We start from the raw sequence: 18,416 nt of genomic DNA, 5'->3' as shown, positions 1-18,416 counted from the left end.
CATATAATGTTCCCTGATTTCATAATGGGTTATGAGGCTAAATCTAAATACCATAATAAGGACAGTAAAGCACTCAGATCCTACAGTGACAGGGGGCCTATACGTAAGGCTATGATTTTGGCACAGGAATTTTTAATGAAGTCCACATCAGACTTGTAGAAAAAAAGAGCAATACTCACATCAAGGTTTCCAAGCATGTTTGCAACATCTGACCAACTATGTCACTGGCTGTATTTCTCTACCATGGTGCAATGCCTCAGGGGGATTGCTAGCACTCCCTTCAGTAACCCAGCCTTACAGATTGATCTACACTTCCCATGAACAGCACAGTCTCATCTCTGATCGGATGGCATGGAACATTGTGAGAGTCAAAGCACTTTTTCAGACCCATGGTTCCTGACACCTGTGACTGTCCCAACAAAATCATAGCCTCATATACATGCACTTTTGATACAGACATAAAGACCTATATGTCTGAACCTCCATCTACATGTTCACATTATCAATTTATCATTAATTAATTTGTAATTATTCATGATTTGTTATTTTCTATATGCCTGCATAAATGTTTTTCACCCATTTCATCTTGAAGCAGAACCAATAATCACGTAACAGAGAAAGCTAATCAGGTTTCAGAAAGAGTTCCTAATCAAGGTAAGATTTCTAAAGGAATCTATAGGTTGAAACTTATTTATACAAACTATTTGTTAAATAGTTTTGAAAACTTAGTTCTTAAGGTTCAGGGAAGTGACTTACATTTATACTAGGTGTGTCTAAACAAGACAATGCACAGTAGACTAATTCTACTGCGCATTAGCATGCCGTGGCAAAAAACATACTAATGCACTAAAGCACAGTAGACTTAGCCTCCTTCGCATTAAGCATCACAGAAAGACTGTGCGCACTTGCTACTGTGCATTATCACTGGCTACTGTGCATTTGTTTAGTATCTCATATTAGAAGTACTAAACTTAATCTGTGGTAGCAACAGTGCATTAATGCACATGTAGATGCACCCACTGAATATTATTTAGCTTGAATAGTCTGATCTGCTCTAGTAATATTAATAAGCATTGCGATACAGATGCAATGAAAACACTGAATGAGCTTTATTTCCCACATAGCATCTCTGTCTCATCTCTGTCTCATCTGTGAGTCTAAATATTGCATTTGCTTAATTCAAATGTGAATGTTTCTCTGCACATGGAGTAGCCTGGACTAAGATAAACTGGAACTAGTTGTACCTGAGTGTCCACACACACAATAGCTACCTCAGTATACTATTTCGCTTAAATAAGCAGCTGGTAGTTTTGCCTTGCTCTGAATTACAAAGCACACTGAATTATGTTAAATTCATCCTTTTACCACTACACAACATGGAGGCTGGCTATAAAGTCTCAAGAGGTTGGTTTTATTAACAAGATTACCAATAACCACAGAACATAAAGGCTTCTCTCCAGTTCTCATTGTTCCTACGTTTCCTCCCATCAAATCGCTCTTGTCCCTTCTGACTAATGAATCATTGTTACCTCCCTTATAGCCAGGCTGAATTTACTGGAGAAACCCCACCAAATGGAGCATCTTGTGTCCATACTCTTCCAAAAGAAGCTACTGCATCTCAGTGCAGGGTTTCTGCATCTTCTATTAGAGTGCATCAACAGTACAGCACTGTCAGCTTATTGTATGTGCCACCTATGGTGCTTGGTACTACAATAATAAGCATCTTACTGCTGTGGGTAAAAATTGCAATAAATAGTAACAATGGATATTAGTAACTGATTAACAATCCCAGCTCTCAGAGACTGAACAGGAGAGCTCTACAGAAATACTCTGGATTATAGCCTAACTGGAAATCAAGTTATTTTCTTTCCTTGTTCATGACATTAGACAAAAACGGAGAAAAAAATCAAACATGTCCTGTACCCAGCCAGTACAGATCTAGATTCTTTCCGTGAATATTAATGTCTACATGTGCATTAATGCACTTTAGTCAATGCTCATTAAATATAGTAGCTCCATTGTGAGGTACTAAGAAAATGCACATTAACTAAAGAGCATTGTTTTTTAGTGATGTTTTAATGCGCATTAAATAGGTTAATGTACAGTAAAGTGCACATGTAGATGTGCCCATTTGTTGCTGAATAAAGTCATAAGTGATAGCATCATGGGAGATTTGGTTGTGAATTTTCTTTCTCAGCTGAAGCCTGTTGTTTTTCCTCTGGTATCGGAGCGAAGTCTGTGGCTCTGTGTCCAGCCTGGGCTACAGTGAACCTGCTCATGCGTAGGGCTTCCTCATACACTGGGGGCGTTTCTGATCCACAAAGGGGTGGTGCTCCTTGTACAGTGTTATGGGAGTGTGCCACGGCCAGTATCCTCCTGGCAGCAGGACCGAACACAGAGTGGAGAGCTAAAAGGGATGGGAACAATAAATGGTTTAAACCAGAAACCATCAACTTGTCAGAAGGCAAAGAAAAGTATACTTGCTGGGTTCAGCGTGCAGACTTGAGGAAGAGTTGGATCCAGTGGGTGCTGCCTTTGAGGTGGGGCAGCACCCGTGCAGCTAGTACCCGACCCAAGTGGCCCCAGATGCCACCCCTGCCACAGAGGGAAGGACCAGGCACCCCCACAACTCTGGAGCTGTATGGCCTGGCAGCAGCTTATGTGAGCAGTCTCCGCTAGAAGAAAAAAAAAAAAAGGCATTGAGGGGCCTGATTTTTTTTTTTTTTTTGTAGAGCCTTCCTTCCTCTCCTGCAGCTGGCAGTGAGCTGCTGGTGGACCCTGAGCTGTCAGGGGCTCAGGTCCTTCCCTCCATGGCAGTGGTACCCCCAGGGACTGCCCTGTTGGGTGGCTAGTAGGCAGGTGCTGCCCCAGCTTGGCGGCAGCACCTGCCCTGATCAAGCTTTGTTTCTTTTTAAGACCAGGTCACAAAATGCTTAGATGCAGGAGCTGAGGTAGATGTCATCTAATTGGATTTTAAGAAGGCCTTCGATAGCGTATCTCATCGTATTCTCATAAGCAAACTGAGCGGCTGTGACATAGATGATTACATGGTCAGGTGGGGGGCGAATGGCTTAAGGGTCACACCTAGACAGTGGTGGTGGATGAGTCAGTTTCAACCTGGAAAGATGTGGGCAGTGGGGTCCCCTAAGGCTCGGTCCTTGGACCTGTGCTATTCAGTGTCTTCGTCAGCGACTTGGATGAAGGCATTGAGAGCACTCTGTCCAAATTTGCAGATGACATGAAATTATGGGGAAAAGTAAATACAGTTGTGGGAAGAGATCAAATCTAGGTGGACCTGGACAGGTTGGAAAAGAGGGCAGAACAGAATAGGATGCAGTTCAACGAAGACAACTGCAAAGTGCTGCATCTAGGGGGAAGGAATCACCAACACACCTATAGGCTAGGGGATGACCTTCTCAGCAGCACAGGAGCAGAAAGGGATCTTGGAGTCATAATCGACTCCAAAATGAATATGAGCTGTTAATGTGATGAAGTAATCAGTAAAGTTAACTGCACTCTATCATGCATTATCAGGTGCATCACAAACAGGTCCAGGGAGGTGATACTTCCCCTCTGTGCGACATTGGTCAGGCTGCAGTTGGAGTACTGCATCCAGTTCTGGATGCCACACTTCAAGAGAGATGTGAACAACCTTGAGAGGGTCCAGAGGAGGGCCACTTGTATGGTTAACGGCATGCAGGTAAGGCCCTATGAGGAGAGACTGAGGGACCTGAATCTTTTCAGCCTCTGCAAAAGAAGGTGGAGAGGGGATCTTGTCCCGTTTACAAATTCATTGCTGGGGAGGAGAGGTGGGGGATGGTAGCAAGAAGTAGGAGATGCTCTGTTTACCAGGGCACCCCTTGGAATAACCAGGAACAATGGCCACAAATTGACAGACAGCAGATTTAGGTTGAACATCAGGAAAAACTTCACTGTAAGGGTTGCCAGAATCTGCAATGGGCTCCCAAGGGAGGTGGTGCTCTCCCCTACCTTGGGTGTCTTTAAGAGGAGACTGGACAAGCAGCTGGCTGGGGTCATCTAATCCCAGTGATCTTATTCAGATGGGTTGCACTAACCTATCTTTGTGTTAGACTTAGATGAGTTATACTAACTTATCTTTGTGGGAGTTTGTTTTCTTATTCAGACAGGCTACCCTAACTTAGCTTAGGGGCAGGAGGTCTATATTGAGCAGATTCTTTTTGGTATTGGGTGGTGGAACAGGAGCGTGCTCCATCCACTCCATGCATTGACCTGGTATTGCAGTGCTTCCAGGACTGGTGCAAAAAACAGAAAAAAAGGAAAAAAAAATAATCCCAGTGCTCTTTCCTGCTCAGGGCAGGGGGTCAAACTCAATGACCTATTGAGGCCCCTTCTGACCCTAACAACCAGGAAACTAGGAAACTCTTCCCTGAGGCTGAGCTGAGGCAGCATCTGCCTGCTAGCAGCCTGCTTGGGCAGCCCCAGGAGGAACTGCTGCCATGGAAGAAAGGGCCGGGAGCTGTATTAAAAAAAAAAAAAAAAATCAGGCCCCTTGCCATAACAGTGATGGAAATCCCTAAATAGAAACAGTGGGTTTTTAATCATTTCAATTAAAACCCACCATTTCAATTTAGGAAACTAAACCCCCATCACGTGTACAAGTGCCCCTATATACCAAGTCCTCCCATTCCCCAGCACTAGATAATTTGCTGTATGTGGTGGGACATGGGGCCGAGGACCTTCCCATCATCACTCCACCAAGTGACATAATGAACCTACCCTCATCTAATGCCAGCCTTGCTCCCTAACCTGCCACCCCGCTACTCCTTTACCACACACAGAAAATACAAGACTTGTGGGGCTCATGAATGAAGATATTATGAGTACAAAAAGTTTCATTCAAGGTCTCTCAGCCTTCCTTGTAAGGAGCTTGGCTTTTGCAAGGTGACACTCACATGTAATTGTGCTCTGGAGGGTGTTGTCATGATCAAAGGCGATGACTGTAACTTCATACGGGTGAGGAACTGGTTCTTCTCCAGCCCTCCAACAGTTAAGGCAGCAGCACCTCACACAGGTTAAGACTATGCCACACAAGAGTAGAAGCCCACCAATAGCTACCACCAGCCTATAAAGGGAGAGGGAACACAGTTACTACCACACATTTTAGTGCAGGCATTGAAGGAATTGTAATACATGATCCAACTGCAATTATTAAAATATAAGGAGACAGTCCTGTAAAAAATGTCATCCCTGCACCTGGCCATATCGTAAAAACATTCTGTGCATGATGCATCTTATCTTTAATATATTTAATAGGAATATGTAACTGAGATGGAGAGAGAGACACTAAGGTCTGTCCAAGATAATGTGGTAACAATAATGCAACCCAGGAAGAATGGAGAAATGCAATACAACTTTTATAACATTAGAGGGGGCCAAATGGAAGATTTGAGGCATTAAATAATCTTAATTCTTGTGTTTGCTCAGTAACTAAAGTAACAGCTAAACCAGATATTTATGGAGGGATGCACATGCAAACTTACCAGATGTACCAGAGGTGGACCCAGTTAGTGGTTGAGCATCTGAGGAAAAGGAGCAATAAAAAGGTCATAACAGAAAAACCGGGAAGTTACAGATAGGGAAATCCATCTTTGTCTTCTCTACTGTCCCATGCCACCTCCCCTCTCTACTCCAGCTGATGACTGCCTATGGGCAAATCTGTGTCCCAGATTTTAAATTACTTACATGAGGGTCTTCCACTACTCACACCAAGTACAATATTCCAATAAATCTCTCTATTAAAGATCTGGCCTGAAATCTTTGTCTCCTTGGCTTTGGCCCACTTGTTCCTTGTCCTTCTTCTCATTCACGTACCTCCTATTCTGTTTACAACTTTCAGTTACAGTTACTAATAGAGAGTTATAATTTCTAAAACTTTCTTCTCTTAATCTCTCTTCATAAATTAGGTCTTCCAACAATGCTGTTTTGTTTTTTTTCTCTGTATTTCTATCCCTCGTGCACAAAGTACATTACTTTACATATAGTTAGTTAAGCATCTGAAAAAAGAAGTTTGCCCAAAATTTCATTAATAAAAATCAATTTTTTCTTGAATGCTTTAATATTTGCTTTGCATTCACTTTCTGTTAAGATTCTTGAAAATGTCCATATCATTTTTCCAAGAAATAGTAAATTTAAGTATCTATTCATGTAGAAAACTTCAAATTCATAACTCTAATCAAGGCTACTTACAGTGTAAACCTTAGGCAAATGCACATTAAGTTTGGGTGCACATAAAAGCACATGTAGACATGCCTGATAAGTGTTAAACTGATCCAGGTAGGAAGTAGAAGTACTACTTATGTAGGAAGCAGAAGCACGACTTATGTGTCCAATCAGATCTCGTCAGTATGTCTCAAGTTCATATTGCAGATGACTTAGCATGAATTGCTTATGAATCAGCTGCAGAGCAAGATTTATTCCTAGGAATTTTTTGGCAAATAATTTCAAATAAACCCCACATTCTGTCTGCATTAGTTTCTTGTGGGAATCTGCACTATCACTATGGCAGCTCACTTGTAGTAGACCGTGGAAAATACCATAAGTGGAGCCTTCTCAAATCCACACTTACGCTGCCCTGTTTTGGAACCAATTCAGGATGTTCATATACTTACTGTTCAGTGTTCACACAGACCTCCTCACATTGCACTTGTGGAAACTATATGGAAAAAAAGCAAGCAGAGGCAATAAATGTTAGTTGTCCTGATTTGGGCTCCCTGATGTCTTGGTATTATCCTGTCTTTTATTTCTCCCAATGCCGGTCCTAAGCCCCAGCCTGGAAAGACTCACTTTTGAGACACCTTTTATTATCCCTCTCACTCACTCTATCATAATTGTATCTATTCCTCTGTCACTGTTTTACATCCCAGCTGTCATTGCTTCCATTATAGATCCCACATTCTCTTCTTTTCTCTCTGTGTAAACTATCACCCACTTTCTACAGTCTGAGTTACACATCTGAATTCCCTTCCACTGTCAAATACTGAGCCATCAGCATCATGCTTATTAGAGCTCTGAATTCTCCTGTGCCTCTTGGGAACCTGCAGTTAGTCACCTGTACTTTCTATCATTCCTCACTATAGTTCTGTTCCACTTGTTCTCTTGCTTCACGTGTCTACATTTATTTTCTCTGTCTTCCCTATTACAGCTTTGAATGACCTTCTGTCTTGTATGGACTGTTCTATATATTCCCACCACTTTGAAATAATAGGGAAACTTTTATTTCACATCAGCTTCTGACACCTTATAAATGTACTGAAGTAATACCATAGCCAGATGCTATACTTGACAAAAGAGGAACTTGTGATGCGACTCACCCACAAGAGACTTGCCAGGGTAAAGAGGGTCACGACCAGGCTATGGGTCTCCATGAGGCATTAGAGAGGTCTCTGCTTTCACATGTAACCCACAGTCCGTTCTTCTTTCCTACATTCAGTGCATCCTCACTGATCCTCAATTCAGGGAAGGGAATAGGGGTGATCCCCTTTTTCTTTATTCCACCACTTGCTGAAGCCCAGGTCTTCTTCCTCTCTCTCACACTGTTCTGGCTGTTTCTTTCTCTGTTTTTCTCCACTCGTGTTTGTCTATCTCTTTGTGTCTGTTTCTTTCTGTTACTCTCTTTCTTCCTCTTCTAAAGGGAACTCAGGTACTATTCAACCACTGCAGAAGGACCTCTGAAGATACTAGTCCTAGATTTCTATTTCCAATTGATCTGGTCCATGGAGTCAAAGAAAAAAAGATACAACCCTGGTCTTGAAGAACTTCTTCTCTTCTATGGGGAAAAAGCTGCTCTAACCTCATTCATTCCCAATTACCATTCTCTCCGCCCCCTTCCCCAGGGAAAATGGTGCAGGTTGAAGGTCAGGCTGCTGATCCATCCCTTTACCCAAGACGATATTCCTCTCTCTCCTCCCACATGCAGACCCCTTCCTGCCCCACTTACGTTGTTATACTTTTGCTGATCTGGCATGTTGAGTTTAACCAGAAGTTCAGGTTCAGAATAGAGGGGATATTCACTGCACCTGGGAAGCTCCTCCTGTGCAGAGTGGGCAGTCATGGGAGAAATACTGGGACACATTTCTAATACAGTGTCCATTACTCCTCCATTGGTGCCTTTTCCATTTTGAGCCTCTATTGATGCATCTCCAACCTGCCCTCCAGTCCCTCCATCTGGTATTGCAATCTGGGCTCCCCACACAGCTCTGCTGATGCTCCGCAGTCCTTCCATGAAACCCTTTGCTCCCCACCCAGTTCTTCCAATGCCCTTCAACCACTTTTATTTTTCTGCAACAAAATGTGTTGTTGCGTCTCCTACTATATTTATTGCTATTCTCCCTCAAGCTCTTTGGTTTAACAGACTTCTTTTAATGCCCTCTTATTTTCCCCTTTGTATAATCACTTTGAATTTCTATTACATTCCTGCTCACGAGTAGCCACTGAGTGATTACATGTATGTAATTAGGTTTGCTTTCTCTGTTTCCAATTCTGAAATAGGAAAATGCTCCCTAGTAATGTGTTACCGTTTGTGCCCTGCAACCACCCAGGACTGGTATAGAAGAATGTTGTTGGGGAAGGGTGATGAGGAAGTGAACAGTGCAGTGATGAGGGAGACTTGTTACTTCATGTTGTGATCACGTTGTATCCACATTAGGCAAGTGAATCATTAGCTCCAGTCATGCCTATTATAGCCACAGAGCAGAACAAATGGATTCGAGAACATAAACCAGAGGTTAAGAAACCATCCACCAACCCAATTATAAAAACGTGTATATGAGCATGAGCGAGCAACTTGCAAAATAGCTTTGGGGTGTTCTTCTTAGGTTATCTATCTATCTATCTATCTATCCAGCTATCTATCTATCTAATCATTCTTGTACATAAGCCAGTTTCTGAACTTGGAGTGCATTTTGAGTAATGGTGGGAGGCCCCAAGGGACTTCTTGTCCGCCTATACATTGTTCCACTTTCTTGTTCTCACCTTTCCTTTCTTTCCCTTTTAAATCTTCCAATATATCACAAAAGCTTGAAAAGAACAGATAGCATACACACATACATGTCAGCTCAGCAGCTTTCTTATTAAATGCAACATTTAGAACTGATATGGCTCAATACAAAATAACAAAAGAAAAAAGTGCAAATTATCTGTGTGGGCTCAACTTAGCTGCAAAGTAAAAAACTCAGTCTAATTTAACAACTTACAATTAACACAAGTAGAGCTTAGGAGGGAGTAGGGGTGGTAGGAGGAGGGGACCTTGTCATTGAATTTACAAAGGATTCATGCCAACCCTAAATACATGATCATTTCTTGTTAAAAAATTCAATTTAATCTTCCTGCTCTGTTTAATCTTTCAGCTGTCAAATACTAACATGGTGCAAATTAGCATAACTTCTTTGAAGTCAACTTGACCTACTCTGATTAACACTGGCAAAGAATCTGGTTGGTCATATATCATCAAGTACAGAAGCTCAAACCTTTCCAGATTTTTTTTTTAGTTTGATAGTCATTGACAACATACTGTCAGTCAGACTTTAACTATTAGTGAGAAGAGAATTTCAATTTTAGAATTATCAGAATTGGAGAAATAGCATGTTAAGTGATAAAAGTTTCTCTAATGAAAGAACAACTCTGGCATCTGAAACAGCAGCCTTCAGAGATTGTTCATGCTGGCTTGACACTGTTTACTAAACTCCTTTAATTTCTGTGGTGTGTCTGACAATATTGTGGCAATAGAACTGTAATTCAAATATAGCCTTGTTAGTCCATTAAATAGTTACAGACAAATTCCCTTCACATCAATGTAATACTTTTCCTCATTATCAAGCAGTTTTATAGTTCTTTGATTTATTTGATACCAAAGTGAATTTTCTCTCACCAAATTTTCTTCTCTTTAAAGATTTACAATTATAAGCTTGTGAGAACAGATGTACAAAATTGCTTAAAAACACCATTGTCTTTCAAATATATTCTTCTGTGTTGCTGAAGATTTCAACGGTCCACAGATTTATACATATCCACCCTTGGGCTCTGCATAAGGCATAGTTGGTAGGTGTAGATAAAGGGGAGTTCCTTATTCACAAGGTCCGCTTATGGATATGTGCACACTGCATGTGTAAAAACATGTATAGACTACACACATCTTCTTCCTTGAGCTAACCCAATCTCACCTGGGAGCACATCTACTTGTAGATTTGAGAAGAAAATTAACTGTGCAACTCTTAGTTGATGGAAACTTAGAAGTTATTCATGTCTTATCACAATTCTGAGGACTGTTTTGATAAGACCAGCCTCATCACACATCTGATATTTTTTCTTGCATATTTAGAAACACAAAAAATGGGAAAGAACTTGGATTTCACAAGAATTTCATTTTTTCCCCTGCAACTACATATGGAGTAGACCCACAGTCCGTGTACCACATAAAAGGGCTAACTCCCTGCTACTGCGGAGGTAAAGCATTGTTGGTGCCCTTGTCTCTCCTGGTCTTTCCTTCAGGCATATTCTAATGTCTTTTTTAAAGTGCCTTGTAGTTGCGGTGTGCAGGAGGGGTCAGAGTGGATATATATATTTGTGAATTTCTTTGGACAAATGGTGCAGGGACCGAGACTTCCCCGCTGTGATGCCAGATGCACTCAAGGGGAACGCCTCCAGACCTCAGGTTGGGGAGGACCGGGTTAGAGAGCTTGTGGTGGGGCTGGACGTGTTCATATCAGCGGGTCCAGATGCTCTCCACCCCAGGGTGTTGAGGGAGCTAGCTGGGGTTATTGCAGGGCCCTTGGCACGGCTCTATGAGCACTCGTGGTGCTCGGGCCAGGTGCCAGATGACTGGAAGATAGCTAACGTGGTCCCCATCTTCAAAAAAGGGAAGAGGGAGGACCCAGGCAACTATAGGTCCGTCAGTCTTACCTCTGTCCTTGGGAAACTCTTTGAGAAGACCCTCAAGGAGCACATGTGTGATGGGCCGGCTTCAGAGATGATGCACAAGGGCAACCAGCATGGTTTCATTAGGGGCAGGTCATGTCAGACCAACCTGATTGCCTTTTATGATCAGGTCACAAAGGCAATGGATACATGTGTCGCCACAGACGTAGTGTTTCTAGACTTCAGCAAGGCCTTTGACACCGTCTCCCACCCCATCCTCATTAAAAAACTAGGCGACTGTGGCATTGATGCCTACACAGTCAGATGGATTACAAGTTGGCTCAAGGGTCGCACTCAGAGGGTGGTGGTGGACGGATCATATTCGACCTGGGGGGAAGTGGGCAGCGGAGTCCCCCAGGGCTCGGTCCTGGGGCCTGCGCTGTTCAATTTCTTCATCAGTGATTTGGACGACGGGGTGAAATGCAACCTGTTTAAATTCGCTGATGATACCAAAATTTGGGGTGAGGTGAGCATGCTAGTAGGGAGGGAAAGACTGCAACAAGACCTGGATAGGTTACAGGAGTGGGCTGACAAAAACAGGATGTGTTTCAATACTGACAAGTGCAGGATGCTGCACTTGGGCAGTAGAAACCAGCAGCACACTTATAAGATGGGAAACTCCCTTCTTGAGAGCAGAGGCAGAAAGGGATCTTGGAGTCATTATTGACTCCAAGATGAACATGGGCCGACAGTGCGAGGTCACGGTTGGCAGGGCTAACCGGACCTCGTCCTGCATCCACAGCTGCATCTCAACTAGAGCCAGGGAGGTGATCCTCCCCCTCTATGCGGCGCTGGTCAGGCCACAGCTGGAGTAGTGCATCCAGTTCTGTGTGCCCCATTTCAGGAGGGATGTGGACAACATTGAAAGGGTCCAGCAGAGGGCCACCCGCATGATCCGGGGACAACAGGGCAGACCCTACATTGAAAGACTGCATGACCTAAACCTGTTCAACTTTCACAAGAGAAGGCTGAGGGGGGACCTGGTGAGTGTCTATAAACTCACTAGGGGGGACCAGAGGGGTATGGGGAGACACTGTTTCCCCTAGCACCCCCTGGCATGACAAGGAATAATGGACACAAATTATTAGAGAGTAGATTTTAGATTAGCCATCCGCAAGAACTACTTCACAGTTAGGGCAGCTAGGAGCTGGAACCAACTTCCTAGGGAAGTGGTGCTGGCTCCTACCCTGGGGATCTTTAAGAAGAGGCTTGATGACTACCTGGCTGGACTCATTTGAGTCCAGCCTTTTTCTCCTGCCCAGGCGGGGGATCGGGCTTGAAGATCTACAAGGTCCCTTCCGACTTCTATGATTCTATAATTCTATGATTCTTGGAAAGGCTGGAGACTGGATGTAATGGCCCATGAAGCCCCTTCCAGTCCTACATTGCTTTGCTTGTAAAATTAATTTGGCTTTTTACTGAGACAACTAAAACATAGATGCATCACCTCTAGCTTGCATTTTTGCCATGTCCACATAGACTGGCTTTCTGGTGCCTCATCCAAACTCTTCTCCCTTGCAATCTGTGCTCCTCCATCCAAGTTCCATGGGGGTTGCTACACAAACCTCAGAGGATTTGATGGAGACTTAATAAGATGGAGTCCTGTTATAACTAACTGTGCCACCCGCTTGGGGATTACTGGGTTTTACACTGCTGCATGGTGCAATCATTGTGTACATTTTGTTCCACAAAAGGATATATGTAAGGAATTGTCCAGAACTGGGCACAAAATGTGCTGTCTCCTAGACTTTGGACAGTAAAACTTGATGAATGTTCATCTTTTTCATGATCTCAGGTAACCTCAAACGGATTAAGCATTATTTTCAGCTATAGTAATCCTCTCACAGGAGAACGGAGCCTCTGACTTCTCATGCCCTCTGCCTAGGGATGCTGTAGAGGTAAGACTGCAGCCACCTCCAGAACAGCAGTCAAAACTGCCCAGTACTAGCCTATTGCCCGCCATACTGGTGGCTGCTGAGAATGCTGCAGGGTTTGGGTTTTTGTCCTCTGTGGCTGCATCCACATGAGCAGGGACTTACGTTTGCAGCAGTACAAACAAAGCCGCTATTTTGTGCTGCAGTGCATGCCCCTGCTCATGCAGTTTGCAGTGGGACACGTCCCACTGCTTCATGTGCTGTAGATGGGGCCTGGCTGGGGCACAGTGTGTCTCAGTGTAGTGCTAGCCAGTAGGCAGCTCTCACACAGCCGGCCCAGGAGTGCCATATGGAGAGGGAGGAGCAGGCAGCCCAGGGCTTCCTGCTGCTCTATCTCTGTGCTGTGGAGTCCCTGCACTGAGGCACCCTGTGTGCCAGCCAGCCACACCCCAGCTAACTGGAGTGCAACATGCTGTGAGACAGGAGAGCAGGCAGCCCTGAGCTGGCTGCTCTCTTGTCTCTGCATGCCTCACTGCGAGGACATCATGGCCCTGGGCTGTCTGCTCTCCCATTTCCACTTTTGTCCTGGTATACTGCACTTTGGCTTGCTTTGCATGGGATTTTTTTGGTACTAAGAAATCCCAGTAGCAAATTTAGCCCCAGTGCTGCACATTAGCAGCACGGGGCATGGTTTAACATGCAATACGTGCAGTTTGTGGTACAGCAAGGAGGTTTGCGGCACCACAAACCACACATGCCTGCTCATCTGGATGCAGCCTGTGAGTCAATGTTCTGGGCTGACAGGCATGACACACAAACTCAAGTCCTTTTCCTGTCCTCTGGCTAGCAAGGATTCAGAATGTGATGGGGCTTAAATTCTCCCATCTGCTGATCTACTGTAATTCATCTGTAAGCCAAGAAGAGCCACTTTCAGTTCCCACTAGTCGTCACCCACCCCTGGAAGCAGCAGCCTTGCTAGGGTTAGGCATGATAAGAAGACAGCGGTTCCATAACCCCTGCTAGCTGCATTTCTGCTTAGTCAGAAGATGATACATATATAACCCTGTCAATCTATTTTAAAAGTTCTCACAGTATATAAAGGACAACACTCCAAGGCCTCAGAACTTTTGTGTCATAAAACTCTCAGGCATGAACCAAAGTCTCCATTTGACTTTACATGAATCACTTCCTAATGACAGCAGCTGCTTGAATGATCACAGCTCGAACTACATCTGTCTGGTTCTCCCTCTGCATGCTCAGCCCTAACTTTGATTTGTATCAGAACTTTACAAGAAATGGCAGAAGAAGTGACATATGCAGACCTGCGGTTTATGACACTGGAGCAGCCCAGGAAGCAGGAGCTTCATGGAGCCAACACAAAAGGTAGCAGGGTGGGGTAGATCTTTTCATGGCAAGTTTTCATGCTAAGAATTTTTCCTGCTTGTGCCATGGGTAGGACCTCACCTAAAATGCTACAATTAGTTTTGCAAAGGTCTGAATCTCCCATCAAACAAACAATCATACAAATAAAAATTTTGAAGGGAGAATTAAAAAAAAAAAGTGCAAAATGGTTAAGAGACTGGAGGGCTGGAATTTTTAGGAAAAAACAGCTAAGCCCCATATTATCATCTGTTTTACACTCTTGCAATCCTACTGCAGGCACAGAGATTGAAGTAATTGGGATTATCTGTGGCGTAAACCTGACTAGAGTGGGTCTAAGTGTGCTTCTCTGAGCTAAAAAAATAATGACGAGGAATATGACTTCTCTGTATATTTGCTAGAGTGTGTAAATACCACCAACAAGAAAGAACTGTTCATGCAAGGATAGTGAGATACTTAGGGATAACAGGGATCAGCTAAGTTTACGGGGGATATTTTCAGGCTAGGTTGGCATCAGCTCCCCCAGCTCTCACAATGACAGAAGTATACACTACAGGGAAACATTCTACATTATCTCCAGGGGATGGAATAGATAGCTAGACCTTTCTATCTCCAACTTAAGTGAGGCTGTAAAGCTAATGCTGTGTAACTGTACAATAGTCATAGGTCCAGACCAGGGTTAGGCAAAATATGGCTTACAGATCAGATCTGGCCCACTGAAGGATTTTGTTCAGCCTACATTGGGTCCCTCAGTCCCGCCCAACTCAGGCACAGCGGGCAGCCTGGGCCATGGTGCATATGGGTAGTTGCACCACCTCCAGGTGTGCAGCAGGGCTGGGGCAGTGCAGCAGCTGGACTTGCTTCCCAGCAGCTCTGGTGGTGGCAGCGGTGACTCCTGGCTGCCGCTGTTGCCAGACCCGGGCCCACTATCCAGCCACCCTAGCAAGTCCACTCCACACCCCCTGCAAGGGGTGGGACCCACACAGCAGGGCACACTGGCAGGCAAATGGAGTGGGGCTGTGGGCAGGTGGGGAGTGGTGATCAGGACTGGGATGGGCAGACAAGGCCAGGATCATGGGGCAGGATTGTGGGGTGGAGACATTGCAGAGCCACTGCTGGGGCTAAGGCAGAGCTGTGATTCACTGCCTGCACGGCCCTGCAAAGGGCACAGGTTCCCGGGCAGAGGTACTTGGGGAGCAGATTGTGGCTCTATCCTAGGCCTCAGTCCCATTCTGCCACCACCCCAAGATCCTGGCCCTGGCCCTGGATGCAGCTCCCTGTCTGCCTATGGCCCCATCTTCTCCACCTGCTTGCTCACCCTGTCTGCATGGGTCCTGGCTGGTCTCCATGGAGGCCCTGGTATCTTGGGGTGGTGACAGTGATGGGGTGATGGGCTAATCCAGATGTTGGGTGTGTTGGATCTCTGTTATTTCATCTGATGCCTTCAGCATAATGAAGTATTCCAGCTCAGACTTTTCATTTTGGGGTCTGATAAAAGGAACCAGAGAAACAGATAGGAAATTCAGTCTTTAACTTTGTGCACGTATATATGTGTTCAGTCAGTATTTATGTATTCAAGCACGTGCTGCCTACCTGTGTCTCCATGTGTGGAAACAGACCTCACCTAATGTCTCAGTAGTGCCACCATAAAAAATTTATAGTGGCACAATTGGTGAAAAAAATAGACATTGATACCCTTTGTCATCGCACATCAAAGGAAATCAGTGATGCAACAAAAGGTGGTATTAGATTCTGCTGTTTTATTGCAGTGGATATCTATTACCTCTGTGGCAGAAGAGCACAAGCAGCCTGAACTGCATGTATTCTTCTACCACCCCAGCAAGGTACCTGGAGGGCTTGAGGGCCCCTGCTTTCCCTGCTTACAGGGAATCAGCCCTGGGAATCTCAGGGTGCCTCTCCATAAGTGGGGAAGTTGGGTTTCTCCATTCAGCCAGACCTGTCCCCCGCAACTACAGGGGAGCAGGTCTGGCTGGGCGGGGAAAACCCCACTCAGGATTGGACCCCTCATACTCTCACAGGGTTCTCCCCTCTGGGTTTGCAGGCATGCTCAGGGGTCCCCCCTAAAGAAATATTTTCCTGCATGCCTCTGTAAATGTGGAGGGGAGACCCCTGTGTGTGATTCCCTTGGTTCCCAGCATGGGGGCACATATGCAAGTAGAAGTTTCTAGCCTCTGTTTGAGTACTCTGTGTGTACCTGCAGATTCACAGTCTGGGAGAACATGTCTGTTTGTGCCTGTATGGTCAAGATTTTCAAAAGTGCTTAGTAATTTTGGGTCACTGTTTTTGGGTGGTGTTCAATTTGAGATATCTTATATAAAAGAACAAACAAAACATTTTCAGAGGTTGAGTGTTTCAGTAGCTATTTTTTGAAAATCAGGAATCCTGCAAATATCTGCACTCAAAATAAAGGTATCCAACATCATTAATCATAGTTGAAATTCTTGCTCACTTTTTGTTTTATATATGTATACATGTGCACATAGCTTTACTAATATATGTGTGCTCTTACATATGTACATTCCATGTTGCATTAGTCATCTGTATCCTTTTATGGCCAGTTCAAAAAATCAGACATACACTTATATACTATACTATACACGCTCACACACACACATACATACATATATATATAAATAATTGCATTAAAATCTAATGTAATGTAATATAATATAAATAATATAATATTATCACATCATTAATGTATTCATAAATAAAATTTAATTACACTAAATTGTATTCAAACATACTTATAATTAAATTAATGCATTCAATGCATTCAAAGGATGCATTCAATTAATGTATTTGGTTAATGCAGTATATACACAGAGACCCACACATACAAGAATGCAACTGGCTATTCCATGGCACATTCAGTCTATAGCTTCTGACTAGTTACAGACATTTGGGAAGGTCCGATCAAATTAATAATGGCCACCTGCTCTAAAGTAAGTTGGGTGCGGGGAGGCTAGTGAGGAGATTAAAGGGACCAGGGGGTTAAGTGGGCTTGCGGGGACTCTGGGAGATTGTAGGGTCTCTGGGTCCTTGGAGGGGAAGGCAGGGCCCACTGAGGGAATCGGAGGGATCAGAAGGCAGGTGGGAATCCATGGGAGAGATTGTGGGGACAAGTGGCACCTGCAGCGGGGATTTAGGATGGATCAGGGGGATTGGGTGAGGCAGGGGGCATCTGCGGGAGGGCCTGGAGGCAAGCAGGATCTGTAGGAGGATCAGGGAGATTGGGGAGGAGGCAGCATCTGCAAGGGGGATCAAGGAGGCCAAGTGAGGTACATGGGGGGTTGGTGGAGGGTTTAGCAGGATCAGGGGAGTCCATGGTGGGGATGGGAGCTCTCTCCCCCACCCCACAGGACCTGGGGCTATTTTTAGCCCCCCCCCCCCACAATCCCATTCCAGTAAGCCCACCCTATTATCCCTCCTGCCCTTCTCTCCACCAAGACTTACTTTCTTGGCTCCCAGCATCTGCAAATGCTAATAAAACTGGGAGCAACTTCTGGGATGGAGGGCTTGGTGGGGGGCAGAGGAGGAATTGGCTGGTCCTGGGGCATAGGTTGTTCATCTGGGGGTGAAGCGAGGGGCCAGAGTGCTAGAAGTAGCCTGGTGCCAGGGGGCAGGTAGGAAAAGCACAGCCCTGGTGCTGTGGCTGGGGCCAGTAGTTGAGCTTTCCTAGTCCTGGGGCTACGCTGGGAACTGTACAGAAGTTTTGGACAGTTAGATCAGTCTAAAAATGTTCAGCCCAATCTAAGTTAAATTTCCTTGGGGGTAGGGTTAATTTAGATTGGTTCAGCCATTTTTAGACTAATCTACACTTCCTGGAACTTCTGTATAGTTCACATTTAGATCAATTTAACTAGGGATCTAAGTGTAAGGACTGCACCTAGGCAAACTAGGTTAGATCAAGTGACCATGTTAAATGTGATCTAACCTCCCCTTAACCTCCCCAAACACCTTTATCTACCCTCTGTCTACTAATGCAGGGTGGGACTGTTACTATGTAACAAAATTATGATGGCAGCTTTAGTAAAATATTCCTATGAAATTAACTGAAATCCCAACACTCATTTAATATAGTTTGAAGATCACTGCAAAACCATTAGATTAGGATGACTTTCAGTCAGAGAACTGAAAGTATCCATATTTTTGTCTATTGCCTTCTTTGTTATTTATCTCAGATGC

The 18,416-nt window shown here is 44.4% G+C and overlaps 1 protein-coding gene and 1 pseudogene across 3 annotated transcripts; one reads left to right on the top strand and one right to left on the bottom strand.

The window, feature by feature from the left end:
• Positions 1 to 1,390: 1,390 nt before the first annotated feature.
• On the bottom strand, positions 1,391 to 8,278 carry TMEM52B (transmembrane protein 52B). Of its 3 annotated transcripts, XM_090043986.1 has the most exons (6): positions 7,979 to 8,278; positions 7,353 to 7,747; positions 6,651 to 6,694; positions 5,523 to 5,561; positions 4,935 to 5,104; positions 1,391 to 2,407 (listed from the first exon to the last, which is right to left on the bottom strand). In XM_090043986.1, exons 2-6 carry the CDS (start codon positions 7,404 to 7,406, stop codon positions 2,163 to 2,165), a joined length of 552 nt encoding a protein of 183 aa, XP_089900112.1. In that variant the 5' UTR covers positions 7,407 to 7,747; positions 7,979 to 8,278; the 3' UTR covers positions 1,391 to 2,162. The 3 variants fall into 3 exon arrangements, with proteins under 3 accessions (XP_089900112.1, XP_089900111.1, XP_089900113.1); XM_090043985.1 differs by lacking the exon at positions 7,353 to 7,747; XM_090043987.1 differs by lacking the exons at positions 6,651 to 6,694; positions 7,353 to 7,747; positions 7,979 to 8,278 and adding an exon at positions 6,229 to 6,644.
• LOC149866654 (U2 spliceosomal RNA) lies at positions 4,073 to 4,288 on the top strand (annotated as a pseudogene).
• Positions 8,279 to 18,416: the final 10,138 nt, after the last annotated feature.

The sequence above is a fragment of the Crocodylus siamensis genome, chromosome 4 (assembly GCF_052110815.1).
Source record: "Crocodylus siamensis isolate JL-2025a chromosome 4, ASM5211081v1, whole genome shotgun sequence".
Lineage (NCBI taxonomy): Eukaryota > Metazoa > Chordata > Crocodylia > Crocodylidae > Crocodylus > Crocodylus siamensis.
Note: the sequence above shows the minus strand (reverse complement) of the source record. Positions and strands in the feature narration are given on the sequence as shown.